The 24,571-nt window shown below is 41.2% G+C and overlaps 1 protein-coding gene across 1 annotated transcript; it reads left to right on the forward strand.

The window, feature by feature from the left end:
• Positions 1-4,960: 4,960 nt before the first annotated feature.
• On the forward strand, positions 4,961-23,305 carry SLC34A2 (solute carrier family 34 member 2). The gene is made up of 14 exons (XM_030492062.1): positions 4,961-5,042; positions 5,133-5,188; positions 10,801-10,915; positions 11,017-11,154; positions 11,735-11,863; positions 12,760-12,903; positions 13,521-13,632; positions 14,722-14,917; positions 15,600-15,695; positions 18,081-18,201; positions 18,915-19,082; positions 20,445-20,561; positions 20,649-20,773; positions 22,405-23,305. Exons 3-14 carry the CDS (start codon positions 10,810-10,812, stop codon positions 22,978-22,980), a joined length of 2,028 nt encoding a protein of 675 aa, XP_030347922.1. The 5' UTR covers positions 4,961-5,042; positions 5,133-5,188; positions 10,801-10,809; the 3' UTR covers positions 22,981-23,305.
• Positions 23,306-24,571: the final 1,266 nt, after the last annotated feature.

Here is a 24,571-nt window from a genome sequence, read left to right on the forward strand (position 1 = left end):
TTAAGTCACTTTCAAATCCTTCTTTTAGGCAGAAGTCATTTGGGTAGAAGACAGGCAAGCATGGCTGTTGTAGCTGGGCAGCTGCGCTGTAGGCAGCGCATGGACGCCAGCAGGCTGTACAACGCAGGTGCAGAGGAAGTGGACAGGTTGGAAATGTGAGATGAGTCTTCTCTTCAGTGTAAACATGCTCAGCTGGCTGCCAGTAATTATATTTGCTCATCCTGCTACCACCAACACCATGTCCAGTGTCAGCCAAGGGTTAACATACTGTGCAGGGAGAAAAGCATGGATTTCTTAAAAAAAAAAAATCTTTGAACTGGCTGTGAATACAAAAGGAGCCCACAATACCTGCTTTCCCAAAGCACTCTGAGATCTGAACATTTAGGTTTATGTAAGGGTCTAAATATTATTATTTATTTAAGAGCTCTCACATTTCCCTTCACTTCTTCTCTTCTTCTTTTTCCCCATTACTTGTTTGTTGGGAAGATGCTATTTGCATTCATGAATATGTGTCCAAAGTGGGAGGCAACGGGAGGATGTGGAATAGAAGATTGGTTGTGAGAGTGAACAGGAGCAGGGAGGACAGGGGGTGCAGGGTGGGGGTGAGGTAAGGGGAGAGACTATAAAAAGAGTAAGGAAAGGTTAGCAAGAGGGGAATAATATTGGATTTCTTTTGTGATTAAAAATTTCTTACTTTAAAGCATCAGCAAGTCTTTGTTTTGGGGTTGGGGGTTTTTAATGGATATTTCTTAAACCTTGTAGTTAAACATTCCAGACAAACAATACAAATTTAGAGCAGCTATGATAAGAAAACTTTTAAAAATTTATCTGGGATTTAGTTGTCAAAGTATGTGATATTATTCATATTTTTAGTGTTCTGGCTGAAATCAATTCAGGCTGCTTGTGGTGTTATTTTTTCACATGTGCCATGATTTAGTTGGTGCCTTTTTGCCTGTGGTCATGCCTCCCCTGGGAGAGGGTCAGAAGCACTTGCTGTCCTGTGGCAGGGCTCTGTAGGGCTCCCACTGCTCCAAACCCATGGTCCCCCTGTGCCTGGTACTGCAGGCTCTGGGTGAGCATCCCTTACATTTTGGTAAATGTTGAGAATGGGTACTGATGTGTGTTAGTAGCAAAACATCCACTAAATAGGAAGTTAAAATAAAATACTTCAGAAAGAATAAAAACAATTGTAATATGTGACTTTAATGGAAAACACAACTATCATGAAGGATGGGAATAACCCCACTAACTTGTATCCCAAGGATGCATTTGTACTGACAAAAACATTTGAGGCATGGTTGTAATGAGATTAAACTGGTTCTGTTGTGAAGGGGCTGCTCAATTATTGTAAGTCCAAAGTCTCTTTTTCCTTTCAAACACATCTACGTGCCTAAATTTTTGGCCATATTATTCCTTCATCCTTTCCTGTACTGAAATATTTATTTTCCTTGTTATGTCTGAAAGCCCTTTCTGTGTTTTTTCTCTGTAACTCTGTCACTTCACATTTTATGTCCCCCTCCCATTTCCTGGCACTGGCTCTGTTGAATGCTAACTCTTTATGATTTTGTTCATTATGCAGATCTGGAAGCATGTTAACTACCGTAACTCCATTACTTTTTTTATGTATCATGTATGTGAGATGAAATGCAGTATTGTAATACAGAACCTTGTGATAGGATCCAAGTCCTTTATATATTAGATCAGGTGTTTTCTTATCACTGTCAAAGTAGTCTTAGGAGTTCTTCTTTACTATTCCAAACTATAGCAGAAATATTGGGCAAAAAATTTTTCTGATGATGCATTGCACCTACCTAAAGCACAAGAGTACAGGGTGGCTAAATTTCCTGGTATGCACCGAAGCTTCAAAGATAAATTTACACTTCTTAATGGGAAAAAAATTAATTAATAACAAAGTTGTAACATGTACATTCTGTTCCAAAATCAAAGCCTGCTACAAATATTGATCCCTAGTTAATACCCAGGTGTATATCAATATGGCATTTAACATTCACGAAACATATCTTGGCTGGGCTTTTTCAATAATAAACTTCATTGCTAAATGTTTACATGCAGAATACTTTCCAGACAATAGAGAAAGGCAGGGCTTAAATTCTTCCAGGTAACTGCATGAAGAAGGAAGGTGTTCAACTGATAGGGATAAGTCCTTAACCAAATAACTCTTCTGGCTGTAATTCATATTGGAATCAGCACTGGTCTCTCTCTTTAATAATCAGGGCTTTGTGTTTTACATGTCTGGAAGAGGGAAGGCTAATATACGTTAATGCCGTTCCAAAATGCAGACAACTAGATCCATTCAAGGTTTCTGAACAAGTCAAAATAGACAATGATGTTTTCAAATGATGGAAACAATGCCAGTTCTCTTCAGTAAAGAGTCATGTAGCTGTACTCGAACACACAGAAGTGTTTAGCTGTGCATTCTTTGGATTTGTGGAACACTGAAAATTAAATTAAACTTCAAGAGAGACTCCTGATGTTAGCTGAGAGTCTTGCTCACGCATTCTGTCTTTTCAAGCTGTATTTGCTAGAAAAGCAAACCTCATCATGTGAATATTATTGTTAGTGAATATATACCTTGAGCTGCTCTGATACCTTTCTAGTATGGATGACGATTTCTTTTACTTCCCTTTATTTTAGTTGTGACTTAGGTGTACTTGGTTTACTGTATTAGGGCCTGTGTCTTAAAGATGAACAGGATTGACACTTGCGTGGCAAGTATCTCTCTTGAATGGGAGATATGTAGGGGAGCTTGTAGCACATATCTCTGTAATGTAGACATTTTTCTTGCCTGTGTTCCAACTTCTTGCAACATATAAGAGTGACTGGACAGAGTTCACCTCTCACAGAATTTGCACATGCCAGGAATTTTTTCTCAATCTGTGTTTGAGACTTTTTCTGTGGTTGCACCTCCTGCTAAATGCTAGACTATCGCAGATACTATTCCAGGTAACTGCAGAGGGATCCAGCACGTTTGTGAGAGGAAATCGGGACCCTTGAAATTCACTTGCTTCCTTTGTTTTATTAGCCGTTCCATATCCAAGAATATTCTTTTTTTTTTTTTTTTTTTTTAATTAGGTCAGTTGCTCCAAAGTAAACCCTAAAGGGTGAAGAAAGAGCATTGGGTGATTCCTCCTCAGCAGTAGCATCTTTTGAATCTGTGCTGGATGCATGAAAAGTGCTCTGGACTATTGCTCTGACCTCCCTCTTGTCCCAGAGAAGAATTTCAACCTCTTCTCCTCCAATTCTGAATGAGAGAAAGGCTTCTGGGACAAATAACACTCACCTTTATGCCTTGTAGCTAGGTCTTCCAGAGTGGCTCTGCAGAAGGTCCACCCTGGACCTTCAAAGCAGACTGTAAATTTTCTGCCTTCGTGTGGGCTGGTGAGTGACTGGTGGTTTTGAGGGACTGGTTTTTCTTTCCTAAATTTCTTTTTGTTAACGTGGTGGGTCTGATCTGAGATTGTTCCCTTCCTAAAACATTAACGTGGTCAGCACATAGGATTGTGCTTAGCAAATGGAATGAGCAGTGCTGGAATAAAAATGCCGCGGAAGACGTCACCACGCTCTGGCTGAGCCCTAACTGGGTACCTGGAACGTGCACATCTCGCACCTTCTCTCTGTCAGAGCTGGGTTTCACAAACAGTGACTCAGAGGAGAATAAGCCACAGCTCAGAGAAACTCAAGGATTCCCAGTTACAAGCTTCATCTTATTTCCTACACGTAGGGCATCAAAGAGAAACTATTGGGTTTAGCTGCAATGTTAAAGTACACTTCTGTTAAGAAAACTGAGCCTGTGAACCACCAAGGTGCATGTTGGGTCCATTTTCCATCGCTTCTTTCCACTTTGGACAGTTCTCCACTTTGCACAGAAGAAAAATCAGTTTCTGTTCCATAGTCATCTCATGCAAACTGCATCTGGGAGGAGCGAGGCAGGGCTGGTGCTTTTGTCCTTGGGCTCCAATATCATCTGTGCCCCAGATAGGGGGGGTTGGTGGGGTCTACACCAGCAGAGCCACTGCAGCCAGGGGAGGTGCTTGGTGGTTCCACTGCCTTGATGTGATGCTGCAGAGGCTTTTACGATCACCACTTATTAAAAACTTCTGATGCTGACACAGGAGAGGAGTAAGTTCTGACTCACAGCTCCAAAGGCTGGGCACCTCTGCGGGGCTGAAAGGTGCAAAAAGCAAGAGTTTTATTTTTCTAAGTTACTAAGTCACTAAGCTGCTGGGAGATATGACCCCACACACGCAGACAAAGCAGATCTGCTGATTAGGCTGCTGGTTTACGGCTTATTTTCTCAGTGTATGCTGTCTGTTGAAACAGAAAAAATTCCAAGTTAATAAAGCTACAGTGCCTAATGCAGCCCCCCTCTCCCTGCTCCTCATTAAGCTCATCAGTAGAACAGACAGCAGTGCTAGTGGCTGCTTTGTCTAATCTGTAATACCACACTGTACTGAATAATGCACCTATTTATCATATAGTCTTCTTCCTCACTAGCATTCTGAATGCAATTATCAAAGGTGTCCTTACATCTTTAAATCTCATTTAGAATGAGAGCCACAGCCAAAATGCTAATGAGCTCGCATAATTGTAAACACTGAGCACTGATAAGAATGAAACTCCATCCTCTGTTCTCAAAGAAGTTCTTACGTGTTTCCTACTTACACTGCTTTTTATCTGATTCTCCTTCTCTTCTGTTCTTAGGCAGATTAATAGGCAACTGAACAGACAAATAACAGTACTACATCTTCTTCACACTCTTTTGACAGACTTTTGAGATTGCAAAATATTTTTGGAAAATTATTATTGGAAAAAAGATTACTGAATGATCAGGCGGAGGGCAATTTTCCAGGCTGGAACAAACTGTTCCCCAGCATTCACATGAACACATTAGTAACTTATACTTAAATGCTGATGGGACGTTTTTTAGAATGTGATAAGTGTGAAATAGCCCATAGTTTTATCAGTCTTGGTTGCTGCCCACTACTGCTAAAAAAAGGTTGATTGTGATCATTACGCTGCAGGTAGGCAGTGCCTCTGGACTGTAAAATAGGAATGTTAGTGCGCAGTGATGAAAGCAAACTTTGCTCAACACCTGTCTATATATATTGCAGGTTTCAGTGGCTGCCCAGCTGATCCATTTGCTCTGTTGTCTGGGAATAAAGAAGTGGTAAGTAAGAAAACTGAGACCAAGTTTTCTTTTCTTCTTTTCTGAACTTGTTTAGCTTACAAATCTAAAGCTCTGCCAAGGAATGGCAACAGAGTTCTAACATGGGGAACTGGAGTGACATGTGAAATGTCATCCACTTGTTATCATTTTCACCTTCTGTTCTTTCAACTGCATTTCTACTTTAAGGAAGTGATAAAAAAAATCATAGTTCTGAAAACAAACTGTGCTACTTTCTGTCTGCAAATAACTAGATTTATTTTTATGGAATATGATAAAGGAAAATATCATTTTATTTGCAGCTGTCAAAAAAAACTCCAACAAACAACCAAACCAAAACCAAACAGGAAAAAACTGCCTATAGCATAGAAAAGTATTGTTTTAACTATTATTTGGATTGAAAAGAAGTGAGATTTTTAAGTCATAGCATTCAGTGGCATTGGATACTGGAAAATGTCTAGGGTATGATTAATGAAACATTGGAAGGAAATACTGTCAGTTTCTGTGTTAGCATAGATAGTGTGTAACATCTGTGTGCTGCAGTTCGGCCGTGTCAGGCTATTCTTGATGGAAACATTTTCTTATGCTAATTTGTTTTGATACACGGCAGTAAAAGGAATACATTAGTCTAATGTAGTTAGCTCAACTAATGTGGCAGTAGGCAGAATTCAACTGGTTTCTCAGTAACTTTTATTAGCAGCTCTTCCATTAGACCAGTAAGTCTTTTTTATGCCATTACTTTTTCCTCTCGATTCTTTACTGTGTGTTTTGTGTTTGGGATGGGGTAGATCTGTTGTATTTCCTTGTGGGTGGGATTTTATTGCTGATGTTGTTTATTCTAAAAAAGTAATTGTTTTATTTAAATACCTAGTAAGCATTTCAAGTAGTTCACTGATGTTTCCTGGCTCTGGGTCCCGAGTGCCAGTGTCTGGTGCTTTGCCTTGTTGTGAATGCAGAAATTAATGTGTGGGATTCGTTTTCTCTTTGCACTTGCTTAGAAATTAGCTCTCTTTACTAGTTTGTTTTATGTGGGTTTTGTTTTGTATTTTTTTTTTTTTACTTTTGCTATGTGTTAGAATCGAGCCTGTGAACATAAGTCTCAGGGATCTGTAGGAACAAACAGTGAGCACAATGCTCATTTTTCTCTTAGCTTTCATGTATCTATTTATCCCTTGACTACTACATTAGCTGAAAGTTTACATCCTGGCTAAGCCTGCTAACTTACTCAGTGAAAAACCTCAAGGAGGCAGCTGGTGCCAGAGCAAAGGCAAGACTTGCTGCTAGCAAGCCTGAATCATTGCTGGTGTTTATTTAAGTCGCTGCCTGTTCTGTAGCACCTGGAGCTTTGTGGCTGCCATGGAACAGGTTCTGGGGCAAAATTATCAGCTACTGTAAAGCTATCGAACGGATCTGTGCTGGCTGAGGATCTTTCCTGTCTCTACGTAATGTGCTTCTATGTTGGAAATTATACATTTTGAGCGGTAAAAGACAGTATTTTTTCAAACTTTGTATAAGAAGGATTGCTATGTGACTTGATACACCTATGAAGTACATGATCTATTGGATATCAAATTTGCTGATATATTCCTTTTTAACATACAAACTGTAACATAGTGGTGAATGACAAGGAAGTTAATGTGGTTTAAAGGAAAAGCTGTGGGAGAAGGAGAGAGAGCAAGAGAAGGGAAAGCCTGGCTGAACCCAAAATTAGATTTGGAGCTGCTTAAGCAACTTTTCGGCACATGTATGGTCATGTTGGTGGTTGTTGCAGTGGTTATCAGTTGGTTTGAAAATACTGCTATTTTCTCCAGTACTTTTATTTCCTCTTGGAAATTCCTCTTGAAAATTTCTGGGGCTGTTCTCCTGGAGGTGAGATTTCTTTAAGGCTTACTGCTTTGTAGTTCTTTTTTCAGGCACAATGTGGCCTCTCAGTGAGCTGTCACGGGTGGAGAGGTACAAACAATACCATCCAGGCATGTGGAAGTGGTAGGTCATATAAATACATTTACAACTGTTTCTGATTTAAAGTTGAGAAGCACTGAGAGCCTAGCCCTGCTACAGAGGCAATGCTGTTACAGTGCAATGAGTCACTGAGGAACGCAATATAGGGCAGCTGCATGACACCTAGTGTTGCTCAGATAATTCCCCAGAGACTTTAACTCTTTGAAATACTGCAGTGAGAGAGTCAGTACAGATACAAAAACTGTGGGAGCCCACTTGGGATTTGACTTTCTCTCACATTTTGTTTCAGAAGATGAATGCCATTGATTTCCATCTATCTCCCTTGTAGGAGCAGGAGGTTTCAGTTTCTTTTGGAGTTAGAAAGGATGTCACACATAGTTAGCATTTTCCGAAGGTGAGGAAAGACTATACTTACAACGAAAGGAGCACACATGATGGTGTGAGAGGATTTGCCATGAGGTTCACCGAAACGGACTGGATTACAGCTTGCGCAGGCATTAGTTTTCAGGCCTATGCAAAATGCATAGCGTATTTTGACCTGCCACTTTCAGGAGGAAATTAGCTCCCATTGCAGCACAGCTCTGAACAGGTGGATATCCAAAGCACCAGTGGTTATCCAGACACAAGCTCCATGACTATACCCTGGATGCAGGCATCCTGGCCAACGGTCCTGCCAACTCAGGTGGGAACTGGACAAGCAGAAGTGAGACACCCGGGCTGGCACAGGGATGGGCAGAACTCATCACTCCTGGCACCTCATCCAGTAATTGTGGCTATCCTGCCTTTGGACCTGGACCAAAGCGTCCAGCTGAGCGTAGCTCTTTGATGCAGTGTACGTTGTCACCAGACCATCCTCTGTCCGTTCTGCAACATGTTCCTTCAGAGGGTAGTTATGTCCTCGGTGTTCAAAAGAAAACCACTATTAGGGTTTTCACTGTCATGTTTATCTTGCATCAGTGCTGTTGATCTTTTATACCATGCCTGACATCAGCCTTTCCAAAGGCTCATGTGAGCTGCTGGAGACTGATGCAGTTAGCTTTGTCACCCCACTGCTCTGCTCCGCTCCTCCGCAGCACTCAGATTGTCTTCTGAGTATTTTCTCAAGATGGTAATGTCTATATCTGGGCCAAGCAAGAATTCTTTGAAGGGAAAACTGTAGAATGTAGATTATGCTTGTAGCACAGTGATTAATTAACAGCAAGTAGCTGTGGCCAGGATTCTAGCAGAGTATCAGGTGGCTCTAAACTATCTTCTCAGCTGTTCCTCTTAACAAGAGTCAGGATGTGGAGAAAACTGACAGCTTTGGTAGTGCTTTAAGGATCTGGATGATTCTGCTTTCATCAGTCCTTGATGCCAATCACACAGAATGGGCTGTTCTAGTTATACCTTTGCAAACCCAAATGCACAAGGCAAACACTGTAAAGATCTCCAGTATTCAAGTCTACCTTCCCAAATCAGAGGTTGACTAGGGGTCATATGAATAATTTTATTTTACCTATAAAAAAATCTTCCTCCACAGAGGTGGGCAACTCTCATTCTATGGTATTAATCAAATAAAGCAAAAAAAATAATAATGCATGACATACCTGTGGGATCCTGAGCACCTCAGGAACATCGAGATGTTTATTATGAAAAAATGCCCTGCTGAATTCTTGAATGGGGAGAGTTTATTTAGGAGACATAGAGGCTCTTTGTCTGCTGAAGTTTTCAAGCTCCAGTTTCTCCAGCGAGTGCATCAGCTCAGTTTCCATACAGTAATCATGCAGGCTGAATCCTTCATTTCCATGCAGAGTGTAACAGAAGAGCTGGAGAAGTACTGATGGCATCTCTAGGTATGATGGTGTCCGGCGTATCCTTTGTCTCTCCATGGTGGGAATATGCTGGCAATACAACTTCACATCTGAATTTCCAAAGTATTTTCGTGATTGCATTTCACTTAAGAAGCACTTGTGCTGAGCAGTTATTATTTTTTAGAGCTCTTCAAATGCTGAACATGTATAAATGAAACTCGTTTAACGAGATGGAGGTGTTCTTGCATGGGTGGGGCTTGGAGGTTGTTCTGGCATGGGGGAGAATATGGGAATTTACTCCAAGCAAATGGCAACTCCTGTTGAAACAAGCAAGAGTGATTTTCTCCCATCTCTTCTGAAATCTTTCTTTGTGTATCCTGGGAGCTGCTCTGGATCTTACACCACAGATAAAAATTGTGTAAAATCATAGGTTTTACTAATGGGATTGTAGAATAATTTTTCCTATTAATGTGGAAGGCGAGATACTCTTTTCTTTGTGGAGTACCAGAAAATAATACCCTCTTCTGTTACAGTAAGGGATGATTTCGTCTGTGACATTTCCTTCCAGCTAAAGGAGGAGGATGTGTGGCTTATTGACATAGGCAGGGACAAAACATTTCCACCATCAGCTATGTAAGAGGTTATGATTAAATGAATGATTAATTATACTCCTTTAGAGTGGCTGCTAAATGCAGGTGAACCTTGTTTACGGGAGTGTGATACCAACCCTGGCACTGACTTTTGGAGGCTGGGTGCAGGTGCTCTGTTTATGAGGAGTGTTGCAGGCAGATTTGCTCACCTCAGATGTTCCAGCTGTGTGTGTGCCAGACGTGGTGGCTGTGGGCAGCTTTGCTCCCAGCACTGACCGACTTGTGTGGCAGAGAGGGTGGAAGAAACAGACCCAAAGGTGGGCCTTTCTGGGCAGGGTTCACTTCTCCCACCTCTTCCGCTGAGTATTTGGTCATGCTGGCTGAGCTAACCAACAGCCTTACAAGCTCAGAAAGGCAGAGGAATTATCATATGCTACCTCAGCTCCCCGTGGTCACCTTCCCCCTCTTTTATGCCCCTCCCTCTGGCTTCTGATATTGGTGAAGTAAATTAGTAGGACTCTGCCAGGCTTTGGTTTGAGGAACAGCTGCATTCTCCTCCTGTGACTGAGCTAGGTCTGTCACATGCCTGTAGCTGTGCCGGCCAGATTTGGCCATGTGATGTCTTATTTTTTTAGTTATTACTTATTAATATGACAATCTATGTCAAACGTGCTCAATGGGGTCAGGAAGGAACAGGTTCATACAGAGAGATAGGTATATGAGATGGGTGAGCCTGACCTTGCTGCCACTAACTGAGCTTCATCTGCAGCATCAGCTGTGAGTTATAGGCAAATATAGACCTGCAAATGGCCACTGCTGCCTAGTTATGCTCTTGTCCCCTCATTCAGCAAGCATTATTCTGGAACTTGAAACTCTGAGGTCTTTCTCCACCTAGTCTAGGGTCATGTTCCCCTCAGTGCTTCCATGGAAATGAACCAGTAAAGGCAACAAGACAACTGTGTTTAACATATGTGACCTAAACAAGGCAATGCTTTAGGGAAGAACTTTCTTGCTAAGGTCTTGCTAAGGTTTACCAGTTTGGTAAATGCAGTCAGTTCAATCCAGAAGGTGGAAGAAATAGTCCTCTGACTTTTGGCTGAAAGGAGACAAAATAAATTTAATACAGGTTAGTAAAAAGCTGTATTCAATGACACATTGCTTCTGTTCTATTTCCATCTATTTTGCTCTTAAACTCAATAATATTTTTCATATACCATGTTGTAAGTCGAATATTTTGACTGCACGCACATTTAAATTAGCACTACTTTGTTAGCCACAGATCATGGCTCCCTGGCCTGAGGTGGAAAAGCCTGAAACCAATAACTATATTGGGGACTCTTCCAAGCAAAACCAGAACATGGCTGGGAAAGAAGGAGAAAATCATAAAGGTAATGTATGCTCACCTATGAGTGACAGATACATGTTTTATGGATCCTTGGAGAAGACAGAAGATAATTAAACTGTTTTATTTAATGTTCTATTTTATCAGGCAATGTGGCTTCACTTGGAAATAAAGGGGAAATTCAACCTGCGTTTTCCACAATAGCCTTGATAGATGAGACAAGGCAAGAAGAAGAAGACCCATGGGCTCTGCCAGAACTACAGGATACTGGGATCAAGTGGTCAGGTAGCCATTTCTCAGCAAAGAAGTTACGTGCATTTGTTTTTTCTACTACTTCTGTTCTTTTTGTCTTCTTTATTTTTCTGAAATCCTATTTGCTGCAGAACTGAAAATAACATTTGAGGAGTTTTCAGGTGTAGGCTTTACACTCTGTCTCACCTTCCCCAGCAGTGAATAGGGATATTATATTTAGTCAGTTAAGAAGAATTTGGAAATCATGCTGCTTACTCTCCTTAAAACACAAGGAATAGATGGAAAATGATCCAAAATTAATATGGTTTTATATCCAGGCTCCTGTTGGTCTTTCTTTACTCAGTAGGATGACTGTGTAAAACTGAGGGTCAGTCTCAGACTTCATAAGGCTTTTGTCATATACCAAAAGCTTCTACATGGTAAAGCTAGATAAACAAACTACCTGCTTCTGCAGTTAAAATTTGATTAAGAAGAACATTCTTTCGGGTTTAATCACACATTGGAGTCACAACACTGTCTTTTGACTTCCTGTTCTCTGCTTGTGTGCAGACAGTTCCAGAGAGAACACCAGATACATCAAGCAAGTCTCATGCATAATATATTTGTTTTGCAGAACTGGATAGAAAAGGAAAAATCATTCGCGTACTCTATGGGATAGGGAAGTTTATTATGCTACTTGGATTGCTCTACATGTTCGTGTGTTCTCTGGATGTACTGAGCTCTGCTTTTCAACTGGTAGGAGGTATGAAAATGTCTAAAATATCGAAAATAAACTATAAAGTAGGCAGCAAATTTCATCTGAGTTACAAATACCACTTTTCAAGAACATTCTCCATAGATTTATGTGCTGCATTACAGATTCAGAAGGAAGTAGCTCTGATTGAAGACTGACCTTCGTTTGTTTGAAAGGGCCTTTGTTTCTCAAATTCCAGAGAGCTGTTGATATAGGAATTATTGGCCTCAATTTCTCAAGCGTTTCCTTTTTCTTTAGTGACAGTTTACATGAACACATCTGTGCATAAAACTATGCCATGTGAAAGACATCTCAACAAGGTGAAATATAAAAATTGCACTCTTGATCAAAGGACCCAGCACTGAAATATCCCCCAAATCCTTCACAGACAGAAATTATTGAGACGTATTTTACGTATCTCCAAGGCTTGAATTCTGCTGATGGATTCAGAAGTGGCTATCAGAGAAATACATGAGTTTTTGTGGAGGTATTTTTAATTTTTGGCCACACAGAAAGCTATGGGAACAGAATTATTAAAATAGGGTTTATTGATGCAGTAACCAAAAATATCAAGCCGGTAATAGCATTTAGATCTACGCATGTGTGTTTTTTTGTCCTACGGTCTTTCGTCTGATGGCTGTGGTTTTATGTGGTTTTATATGGTTCTCTTCAGAGTTCAGTAGAGTGTGTTTAGTCCCTGAAATGAGACAATATAAAGGATCTGACAACTGAGAAGCTGAGAGTTCAGGACCTGAATTTGGATCCCTGGGCTACATCATTTTACATATTTTTTATCTGTATATGTATCTCAATTAAATGGCTGAATGATCTTTAATTAAATGCTCTGATAATTCCTATGGATTTTACCTTGCACTTTCCTCACTCTGAGAATATGGTTTTTGTAGGCAAAGCAGCAGGGGACATTTTTCAAGATGATTCAGTGCTGTCTAATCCTGTTGCGGGATTGGTGATTGGAGTTCTGGTGACCGTTATGGTCCAGAGCTCCAGCACTTCTTCATCCATTGTGGTCAGCATGGTGTCCTCCACACGTAAGTCTGCTCACAATATTCTCCCAGAGATCACCCACAAATCTTGGACTGGGATGCAAACATTCCCATCTGTGTTCAAGTTACAGAAGCTACAGGGTGTAAGAGTAGAGACTGTAGGAAAAGGTTTTCATAGCTGTTGCTCTGATATAAAAATTTTAATAATAATAATAGTAGTAGTAGCAGCAATAGTAGTAGTAGTAATAGTAAGTCCACAACTGAAGTAGGGTGCTCCGACATTGAATGCATTAATTTTTAAGTATCTGCATACTTCTCTCATGTTAGCCGGTTACTGAACTTCATTTGTTTCTGTGGCATCATTTCAAAGTTCTGCAGTACGTAGGAAAATGCCTCAGAAAGAAGAGACTTTATCTTACTCTGGCCCTCTTACTTATGGTGAAAAGGGATAACCAGTTTCAGTGGGGATCACAGGACTAGGAAAGTACTATGTTCCCAGGGGGCTTGATTAAAGTAAACATATCTGGATTGGAGCACCTAATCCCAGTGACATCAAGGGAAATCAGGGTTCCAGTGACATTAATAAACGTTGATTTTCATTGAACAAAGAGCTTGCTGAGGATTTGATTTTTTAATTCAGTGCTTCCTTTTCTGCTTTCCAGTGCTGACTGTTCAATCAGCTATTCCTATCATAATGGGGGCAAACATTGGCACGTCAGTTACAAATACGATTGTGGCACTCATGCAAGCTGGGGACAGGAATGAATTTAGAAGGTATTGTTCTTAAACATGGGATCTGAAAAGCTGCTTTTCTTCTTTATTTGTAAGATTTCTTCTGTATTACCTGTCACTACTATAGCCACACAACCTTTCTACTGACCAGTATTTGAATGTCTAGTTAGGAAAATCACAAGATGGCCATGGCTAAGGTACAATGCTGTCTAGGTATGTGACTTCATATACTTGAAGAAAAGCATATTGGGTTCCTTTAAAATTTTGTGGGTTTGTAGAATCCAACATTTTTAACTGGATCTTGCACAAGGATAAATTTTCAACTTCTTCCACTATACCAACCACCTTTGATTCTCTCTTAATTATGGGAGGGCTGTACAAGAAGTTAATATTACAGTATTTTGGTTTACTCTCCTTAAAAGAGACTTCAGCATTGAAGCTTTTTTTTTAAATCTACAGAAAGTAAGAGCTGGTAACTGTAGAGAAATGAAATGTTCTGGCTGTCAAATATATACAATGACAACTTTCAGGCTGCCAGTTGACATGATCACTGAGATTGCTCATGGCTTACTGGAGACGGGCAGTAAACTTGGGAAGGATATGAGACTTTGATACCTTGTCAATTATGGCATACCAGACACAAAATACACTGAGCCAAAACCTCTGAAAGAAGAGCTGTGGCTCCTCAGGCTGTGGAGGAGAAGCTGTAAGGGAGCTGTTCACCAACAGTTTGCATGACCATGTGAGATGGCTGCAAAGAGCCACCTTCCCCCACGAGTAAGGCAACAGGTCCCAGAGGCAACACCTGGCTGAGGATTAAAAATGTACCAAAAATGGGTGAGAGGCGAAACAGAAGCAGGCAAGTACACTTGGCAGCCTTGTGTTAAGGACCACTTTTGCCTTTTCTAGTTTGTGTTGTTTCACTCACCTGGCTGCCTCTTTTACTTGGTCAACTGTGCAGAGAAAGCTTAGTGCTCTATAGCAAAGTAGCCATCTCCTGTGACCCCAGAAATTAAATGATTGACATCTTGGAATGGACTTCATCCCTACTTGTAAGATTTCATATTTAATCGATGTTGTGCACATGTTGTTTAACTAAAAGCAGCGCTGGTTTTTGTTTTCTTCTTGCAGGGCCTTCGCTGGGGCAACAATCCATGATTTCTTTAACTGGCTCGCTGTGTTTGCACTGTTGCCCATTGAAGTTATTTCTGGCTATCTTTACCATCTCACCAATGTTATAGTTGATTCCTTTCATCTTGAAAGTGGTGATGATGCTCCTGAGCTACTAAAAGTTATCACAGACCCCTTTACAAAGCTCATCATTGAGGTAAGCTCTTTCTCACTTTAAGGAAGCTGCTTACTTGGTTCAGTCACAGCTAATCAAAATGCTCTGAATACTGAGGGGAGGGGGAAGCTCCCACTCATTTCTCTGTGTCCTTAGGGTAAAACTCATTAGCAGATGGATTCTTCTTTTTATCCACATTTCATAAAGCCCCAGCTCTGTATTTCCTGTTTCTATTTCCCCCACATGCACAAATACAGCCATGTGGGATGGATGGGATGGCAGCCGGTTGCCTAGACGTTGGCAGATAGTACTCACTGAGACAACCTAGCACAACCAGGACCCGAAGAGAGGACATTAAAATTAAGAGAAACTTGTACATATCTAGAGGGACAGATGGAGGCCAGGGGGGATGCACACAGCTCCTAACATGACAGTAAATGCATTTAGGCGGCAGTGTCGGTATAGTCATTTAAACAGAACGAATGAGATGAAGTAGTGGATGATTTGGGGAGAATGAGACACAGTGTTTGTGTGCATAGAGTTGTACCTTTTGCTGGGAGTAAAGCCCCTTCTACCTGTTGGGCAGCAGCTCCAGCATTAAAGATGGTCATGCAGGCATTATGTGGTTGAGCTTCCAAAAGGAGTTATTTGAGTAGAGCTGAACAGAAGTGTGTGATGCAAGTTGGAGTAATGCTTTTTTTTTTTTCCCTGCCTTTTTTTAAAGCTTGATAAGTCAGTAATAAATGCAATTGCTACAAATGATGAATCAGCAAAAAACAAAAGCCTGGTAAAGACTTGGTGTGTAACTGAAACCAATGTGGTGAGTATCATGCTAAATTAATTGTCAGGTTCTTCAGGAAATACATGACTGACCTGTAGCTGACAGTCCTTATCACAGGGTTGTGAAATCAGATTTTTAAATGAGGTGGTTTTTTGCAGCAGCAGAAAAAGAATGAAAACAATTTAATGTAGCTTTTGCTCCACATAAACCAAGGATGTCATACCAGTGGTAAGCTTGACCTGGTTGCTTTCGGTACCATGCAGGCCCTTGCTTATCAAACTGGTGGTTTGGAGTTAAGCCTATTACTCTTTCCACATCCAAATGCCTTTAAACCCTGATACTCCTACCGACTCCCTGAAAGTGGAAAAAATCTGTGATATAAGCCAAAGAAAATATCTTTTTCCCCACTGTTTATCTATTGATCTAACGAGCTTTAGTCTTACTTGTGTTAGGGTGATCTGGTAGCAGCTGGTTATTTGCAGCTTTCTTGGAAAATTGCCCTTGGAGAAAGCCTCTGTGGGGCTATGTCCCGTTGTTCTTCACTCAGGCAACGCTGCAGCTTGAAGGAATCTGCTGCCCAGACTGACATCAAGGAGTATTTTGGTAAACCGTGGAGCTGAGTGTATGATTTTCGTTGTATAGCTAACTGACAATTAGAGCATTAAATATCCCTTGGATCTCTAATTAGACTATTCTACTCATTGGAATGTATAGAAAAGTAAGTCCTGAATTCCTGAGGGAGAAGATACTTAAGGACACACAGCAGAGGTTAAAATGAAGTGCTGGGCTTTTAGAGGAGCCCAGCTCCTATTGAATAACGATCTGGATGGCCAGTGAAATGCTAGCTAGAGAGATAGTGCCAGGAACAGAGCTGTGCTAATATGAAACTCCGCTCAGGTTACGTGACCGAGGAGCTGGGTATTCCATCTTGGGGATGCACGATGCTTGGGCCTCCCAAGCATCCATGCCCCTGGGTGTACAGCTTCCACGTCCCTGGCCCACACTTGGCTACCCCTTCACCACACTGCCTGGGCAGGCACAGCCTGGCTTCCAGTGACGTCTGAGCCCCTGAGCCCTACAGACTCCCCACTTAGAAGACAAGCAAGTACACAGAAAGTGTAGGCTGAAGGTTGCATTTCCATATACACAATTTCTTCTGTATTTGTCTATATTTTGGCTGTGCAACTGCTGCCTAAGCATGTAGTCAAATTACAGAAACACATGAAACCCTTACAAGCTTGACTTGATCTTGGTCAGGGAAGAGAAAGATCATTTAAATGATTTACATTCCTAGTGGGTTAAACTCATTTCTGGCAAAAATGATTAAACAGACTTATGGCAGGGATAAATACACACAGATCCCATATGTTTAAAGCAAAACATAAGGATAAATATTTTGATCCAAAGCAGCTGCTTTGAAACTCAGATGTCTGGAAAAAAATCAGGAAGGCAAAAAGCAACACTGTGTTGTGTTTGTAACGGCTGATGTGTTGGGGAGGCTGGAGACCTCCCTGAAGGTGTGGAGGCACTGGATCCACCCCTGGTTTTGCCCATCTGCATCAGCTGATGGAGGGATGAGAATGTGGGTGTCTGCAGGCAGTGCCCAGCAAGAAAGTATGATTTTGATTTCCCTGTTTCTGCAAAAAAGAATCACTCAAACATGTCTTAAAGATACCTCTTGTTCAGCAGTGTGGTTCAGAGTCCATTTGCCACTTAGCTGCTCTTGTGGGGAAGTACAGTTCAATAGCAAACCCTTAACCTGCATAAGGACTTATGAACCTAGTGTCAGATTGCATATGTCTAGTCTAGGAGCTCTTATAAGGAAGGTTTTATTGCAGTATATAAAAATTCAGGTTCAGCTCAGTAATACTAATGCTAATCATAGCGCTAGTAATTAGCTTTTAGATAGCATTTGAGCTTTTAAAAGGAAAGTAGTAGCAGATGGGGAAACTGAGGCACAGCAAGGCAGTGTGGGCAGTTTGTGCTGATGCAGTGACAAAAGCTGTACTAGTATTGTAGTGTTCTGAATCACAGTCCTGTGCAGTACTCACCAGACAATTAACTGCAGTTAAAATGACAGTAAAGAGGTCTGTCTTTGATGCGAGAAAGCTGTGGCACTGGCTGCATAGACCCTGACATCAGTAGTTAAGATATTGATGACTTGGTTCTATGATTGTTACAATGTAGAAGGTTTGGGCAATATTTTAATCTTTAAATGTTCAGTTGACTGACCTGGATGACAGCCTGACTCTTTATTTTAAGAACGCAAAAAATTTTGCCTTGACATTAATGTGGTGACAGCTTACTCTCCAGCTAACAAATTCACCTTTGTCGATGAACGTGTGGTGTAGTAGAAACCTAGAACTTTACATGAGCTTTTAATGAAGGGTGACTGAACTATCTGCTTTGTCTGGCAATTTGTAGACACTGCAGAATGTCACAATTCCACCATCAGAAAACTGCACATCTCCTGACTTTTGCTGGACTGAAGGAAATGTGACATGGACCATCAAGAATGTAACTGAAACAGAATATATCAGTAAATGTAAGTAGTAGAACTGCTTCTCTGCTGGTAATAGCTCTACAAATGTATATAGCTTTCTAATGGTGTTAGCAGACCACTTCAGAGGTGTATCAAGAGGCAATCATCTGTATATGGACAGAAGGTACTACTGCATGTGTAGTCAGAGCTGTTATAGCTACACAGCTGGAGTTACCAGCATCATTATGGTATCTGGCTGCTGATGGATCTCTTTCCATGCTCTCTGATATCAGTAATTGAGGTCTCCGGTATCATGTCGCCTTTGCTGTTCAGGTGACTTGGAGCTACAGTTACTTTGATGTAATGGTTGGTTGGATACCTCCATCTGTATGCATGCCCTTCAGGACATTCAACAGCCCTTCTCAGGCATGCAGCCACCTCTGGGAAGAGCTGATCCACCATCCGGCTCAAAGCACACTAAGATTTCCTTATGCTGTTTTATTCCTCCCCCTTGCACATGGTCACCCAGCTCCTGCCTGCTCTGCAGGGGTGCCTGCTGTGTATTTTGTAAGTGTGTCCATACAAGAGCCCCTCTTACCCTCCTCAGACATGGCTTTTGTGGAGCAAGAGGTGGAATGTTCACTCTTTGCATCACCCCCTCAAGCTGTATGTGCTTTGGTCCTGATTTCTTAGGGGCATATACGAAAACCAGAGCTGGGCTTGGGATCAGCTGCAAAAATGTGGCCAGGCCAACTAACTTTCCTTTCCTTTTTCAGGCAGGCATCTCTTCGCAGAAGCAGACCTGCCTGATCTCGCCATTGGTCTCATCCTTTTGGCTTTGTCCCTGCTTGTTCTGTGCTCCTGTTTGGTGATGATCGTTAAGCTATTAAACTCTGTGCTTAAAGGACAAGTGGCAAGCGTTATCAAGAAGACAATCAACACTGGTAATTATCTGCCTTTCCTGCAGATTGTTTTCAGGAATGACAAGGACACTGAGCATGTTTATTGATATCTCTTGTTCTGGAAGGTATTACAGAATAGTTTAAAGGAAACAGTTTCAAACTAAAATCAATCACACACCCCCTGCTTTTCTCTTCTTCCAAGCATGTTATTTTCTTTCTTTTAAAAATCTATTAGCAAACAGATTAACTGCAGCAGATTAACAGCAACAGAGGCCAAAGTCCAGGCTCTGTTTCTTGATGTGTAATCATTAGCTGTTAGAAATGAAGTGTTCCCATCCTTGAAAGATAGCACTGAAGTGCTGAAATGGTGATTGCCTGCTCTGGCACAGAGCCTGCATGTTTCTTTTAAAGTAAGTTGAAAGAAAATTTGTAGTGATTAATGATCTAATTACCTTTGCTTGCCCTGTTCCACTGCTTAACCCTTTCTTCTGTAGGATAAGGCAGCCCTGAGTATGTTCCATCTTTCCCTGTGTTCTCCAGGTTGTTTTGCATCCTGGATCCATTGAGTGCAAACGTTGAGGTTTTTTTCACTTGGCTGCTTTTTCTCCAGCCTCCCTTGAATGGAGAGGTGAGAGCCCATAGAAGAGAAAAGCAGTCCTGGCACATCTCTGGTTGTGGTTGAAGAGAGGGTTCACAGAAATAGGGAAGGCAACAAAGTGGTCCCAGTGCTCTCTTCTGTTCTTCTGGGCAAAGAACACTACTTGAATCAAAAATGAGGGATAGAAAGCAATCAGCTGTTGGTTACTGTTCATTTGTGATCTACTCTGTGCTCCTGTCTTGCTGACTGATTAAGGCCCCACTTCTTGGCTTACTCACAATCCCTCTGCAGGATACCATTGTGCCTGGTTTCTCTAACCAGTGTGATAAGCTTTGCTTTGCAAGAGTTAGCAAGTGAATTTTTAGGAGGTGATCTGTTGGAAACTGGTTAGAACAAACAACCTGGTTTTCTCAGGCTCGTCTTCAGAGCTTTCTGGAGATTGATCCATGCAGCAAGTGCCTGGTTGCCGAAACCAAGGCACTCAAGCCACCTAGAAGGTTTTGTTTTGACCTCTGTGGAAACATTTCCGGTACCTAAACATAAATGTTACCCTGGGTCAGGACAAATATCTGCCTAGTCTAATATCTGTCTCAAAGTGTATCCAGCGGTGGAAGGCTGGAGAAAGAGTACAGTGAACAGGGTGAATTGGAGTAGTGACTGACTCTAACACAAAATTGTCATTTAAGAGGCAATATGCAAACAATATATTTACATTTGAAATGCTTAACAGTCCTTTCACTGCTGTGTTACTGTTACATGGAACATTGTGTTATGCTAAAGATGATATTCTCCCTTTATCTTTTTAGATTTCCCATTTCCTTTTACTTGGCTAGCTGGATACCTGGCTATGCTTGCAGGGGCTGGTATGACCTTTGTTGTCCAAAGTAGCTCTGTTTTCACATCTGCTATTACACCTCTTGTTGGTAAGTTGTCAATGCTGTATTCTTTATCCCTAAGTTTTATCTTCTCCATCATTCTGAAACCACTCAATCCTGTTTCTTTTCTCCTAGGCATTGGCGTTATAAGCATTGAGCGCTCTTACCCCCTTACTTTAGGAGCTAACATTGGCACAACCACAACAGCTATACTTGCTGCTTTAGCAAGTCCAGGAAGTACCTTAAAATATTCATTACAGGTCAGTATAAACCAGTGCTTCCTTGACTTCATTAGAAGCTGTAACTTTTCTGAAGATAAACCTGACAAAATTGGTTCTGATGCAAATACGCCATGGATGTCGTGCCTGATTTTGTATGTTCGATTTATGACAGCTTATTCCTTTCAACTGCTTAGAGCAAAAAGCTTGTATTAAACATTCCCAGAACACCAGTATACAGTAAAATCTTACTTTTGTAAATCGGGTTTGATCTGATTGAATTAATTCAGAAGTGAGACTGAATTGGCATAATAGATAGAACTGAGCGTGGGGCCTCTGCAGTTTGGATTTCAGTGCCGACATCCCTGACAACCCTTTTAGATAGTCCCCTAAGAAGGTAACCAGTTTCTGTAAGTTCCCTCCTCAGGACCCTAACTCTGTTCATGCAATGTACAAGGACTCTTGTAAGCTAAGTGAGGATTGTACAACCCTTAAGATGTCAAGGCATTTACCTACCTGAGGTTGCAGTGAGCATCATAGCATCTATTTTCTCATTGCAAATCTAATCTAAGTGGGTTTTATTGAATTCCTTGACTGTCAGCACCTCAGACTATTTGAAAAGTAGGCAGCCTGGCTTTGGGCTCCCATTTACCACCCAGTAAAGAACATTCCAGGCAGCAGATAACATTTGAATGAACCCTCTACATCAAAGAGTGAAAAGATAATGAAGCTTTCCTTTGTGAATAGGATGAATGTTTTTTACTAGCCATGATAAATCAAGAAAATTACAGAAGTCGTTTTATTGTCTTCAGGCATGATAGAACAGATATAATCATGAGATGATACAATCTTGACCAAGCTCAGATTTCATGATAACTTGCTCTTTTTATAATGTACTTTAAAAAGAAACCCCTGTACTTTCACTTTTATTTTAGTCTGATAACAGTTATGGAATGAAAATAAGATATGGTGAGCAGAGAATACACTGTTTTGTTCAATATATGTTTATTCTAAGTGATTTCTGAAAGCTTTAGCAAGAAGGTGTCTCTTCAGACTTATTTTTTAAAAAACAATTTTGAAGTATGTGAATCAAACAATCATAAAAGACCCAGACATAAGAGTCACATTCAAGGAATCTCTTACAGACTTCTAGCTAATTTTTGTAAAATCCAGGTTTGTACCATTAATACTATCTCAATAACCTGTAGGCAATACCTAATTCACACTTCCTGTCTTTTCATTGAAAACTTATGAATACATAACCCAATAATGAACAGTCTTCATGTGGTTTGCATACCTTTATAACAACAGGACCGTTTCCTGATAGCTGTGTTTGGTTTGTCTGCTTTATTCCTGATGGACTCCATTTCTTGCAGTTGAAAGCTGCATTTTAAGACTTCTCCATCTGCAGGGAGATAAGCCATCCCCTCTAGGCTTGCCTTGTGCCCAAATGCTGTCCCCTGTTTGTAGGCAGTGACCTTTACAATGTGTGAGGTATTACCGAGTCCTTGCTTCCTGCTAGGAAAGTCCCTGCAGTGAAGGACAAGAAAAACAGTAGGGGGCAAGGGAGGAGAAAGAATAGAGTCTTAGTGTAACTGGAAGTTATGATGATGTAGTAAGGAGCATTTAAAGGAATTTTAGCTAATGAACTGCTCAAATGTTTTTGCTTTCAGATTGCCTTGTGCCACTTTTTCTTCAATGTCTCTGGGATTATTCTGTTTTACCCGCTACCTATTACCCGGCTGCCAATCCGCATGTCCAAGACCTTGGGAAACATAACAGCCAAGTACAGATGGTTTGCTATATTTTATCTTCTTGTCTGCTTCTTTCTTTTGCCTTTGTTTGTATTTGGTCTGTCACTGGCAGGCTGGGCAGTCCTTTTGGGTGTTTGTCTTCCCCTGGGTGCTCTTTTTATTGCTGTGATTGTAATTAATATTATGCAGACAAGGCGACCACATTCACTGCCTGAAAAGCTCCAAAACTGGGATTTCCTACCCATCTGGCTGCACTCCTTAGAGCCCTGGGACAATATAATTATGTCTTCACTCGCCTTTTGTGGGAAACACTGCTGCGGCTTCTGCAAGTGCTGTAAAGTCAATGCAGAACAGGAGGGTGCCAAAGACAAGCAACTAAAAACTATGGAGGTTTATGAAAACACCATTGCGATGGCTGATGAAGAAAGAGGTGGAAGAAGGGCACCAGCTGCAGCTTGTGTTGAAAAAACAGGCACAAACAACACAGCCTTATAGGAGTGTATCAGCTTGTATTAGCAGAGATACAGCATAGGACAGTCAGGCTCTTGAAAACTACCTTGGACAATGCACTGAGGACAGAGTGAACAATTTGTTAGGTTCCTGCAGCCAGTGATATATCACTCATCAAGGAATGGAGTCAAACAAGCTTGACAGAGTCCCTAGGCTATCTATGATCAGTTGAAAAGCTAATGACAGATTTGCTTACAGAGGATCTACTATGCGGTACCTTCAACCAATGCTATCAGTAGCAAACAAAAGAAATCCTGATGTAGTCCCATGAAGAGAGGGATGAAAAGAGTGGTGATCAATCCAAACTTAATTAAACAAACAAACAAACAATGCACTCGTAGAACAGCCTTTATGACCTACTGGCTTATTCAGCAGAAGTTGCTTTGTAATATCTAAAAAGCTCTGGAAATGAAAAGAAAAAAGGGAGAATTCTAATGTTTTTATTGGCCTGTTTGCAGTGGTCAAAATGGAAAACAGTAGTTTTCCCAGTATGGGCAAAATTTATTCTATGTGTGTGAAGGAAAATGAAATGCTGGGAAATCCTTTAGAAGCTCTGGGAATTCTACTCTGGCATGAGGGTGTGCATAAGCCCATTTTGAGCCCTCTCTGTCTCCTTTAACACTGGGGACAGGAGTTATAATATTTTATTATCTCAAACTAAAGGGCATAAAATAATTGCTCATCCCTCTGCCTGCTGAAGTTTATGCACTGGGCTTGGAGATACTAAGTGGCTACCAAAGGACTTGATGGACTCCGGATGTGGCTGTGTGGCCATTCCTCTTCTTAGATGGTCCTCTCCTCTCCGATCATGTTTACCGTGTAACGCCACAATCAGAGGAATGGTGCAGGAGAGAGGACAAGTAGCCTGTATAGGAGAGGAGACAGCCACCCAAGCCTGCGCTTAGGCCAGGAGATCTGTGTGCAACTGTGGCTCCATTTGGCTGAGCCACAAAATGGTATTTCAGAGTAGCAGTGGAGACTGGCTTTAAAGCTACAAAAGAGTCAACCTGGAGAGCAGATTATGGCACAGGACATATGGTAACGCTCACTGGAGAGAAAGCAGTGTTCACTCTGCGCCATCACTTTGTGCTCTGAACCACCCTCTTTGGAAGTAGTGTGAATTTCACTGGCAATTGTATGTAGCAATCCAAATCCCAAGTAAAATCCATAAGTTATGTAGTTACTACCATGTGTAGTCAATCAATAGGTAGTGTAGCACTTGGTGGGAAGTTGCTTGTGCTCATATCTTGCTGTTACTGGTGTTACAGTAAATGCTTGTGAAGCTGCTCTGAATCATGGGCTGACAAAAGGCGCAATTTCAATGTCAGAAAAGAGCATTTCAAAGATGCACTGAGTACTTCTACTGGCCTTCAGTAGCCAAGATATCAGCAAGTATGGGATTATATCTGAAGTCCAACCACTAATGTTAAAAGGTGTTAAAAGGTGGCTGGGTGTCATTTAAAATCAGTTTATGCGATTGAGTTGTAGATTAAATTTGTAATGGAAATTCTGAGAAGATGCCTAGTTTAACACTCAGTGCTGCTAGAACACATTTACTTTTGAGTAGTTGTTTCTT

This window comes from Strigops habroptila, chromosome 7 (assembly GCF_004027225.2).
Source record: "Strigops habroptila isolate Jane chromosome 7, bStrHab1.2.pri, whole genome shotgun sequence".
NCBI classification, from domain to species: domain Eukaryota; kingdom Metazoa; phylum Chordata; class Aves; order Psittaciformes; family Psittacidae; genus Strigops; species Strigops habroptila.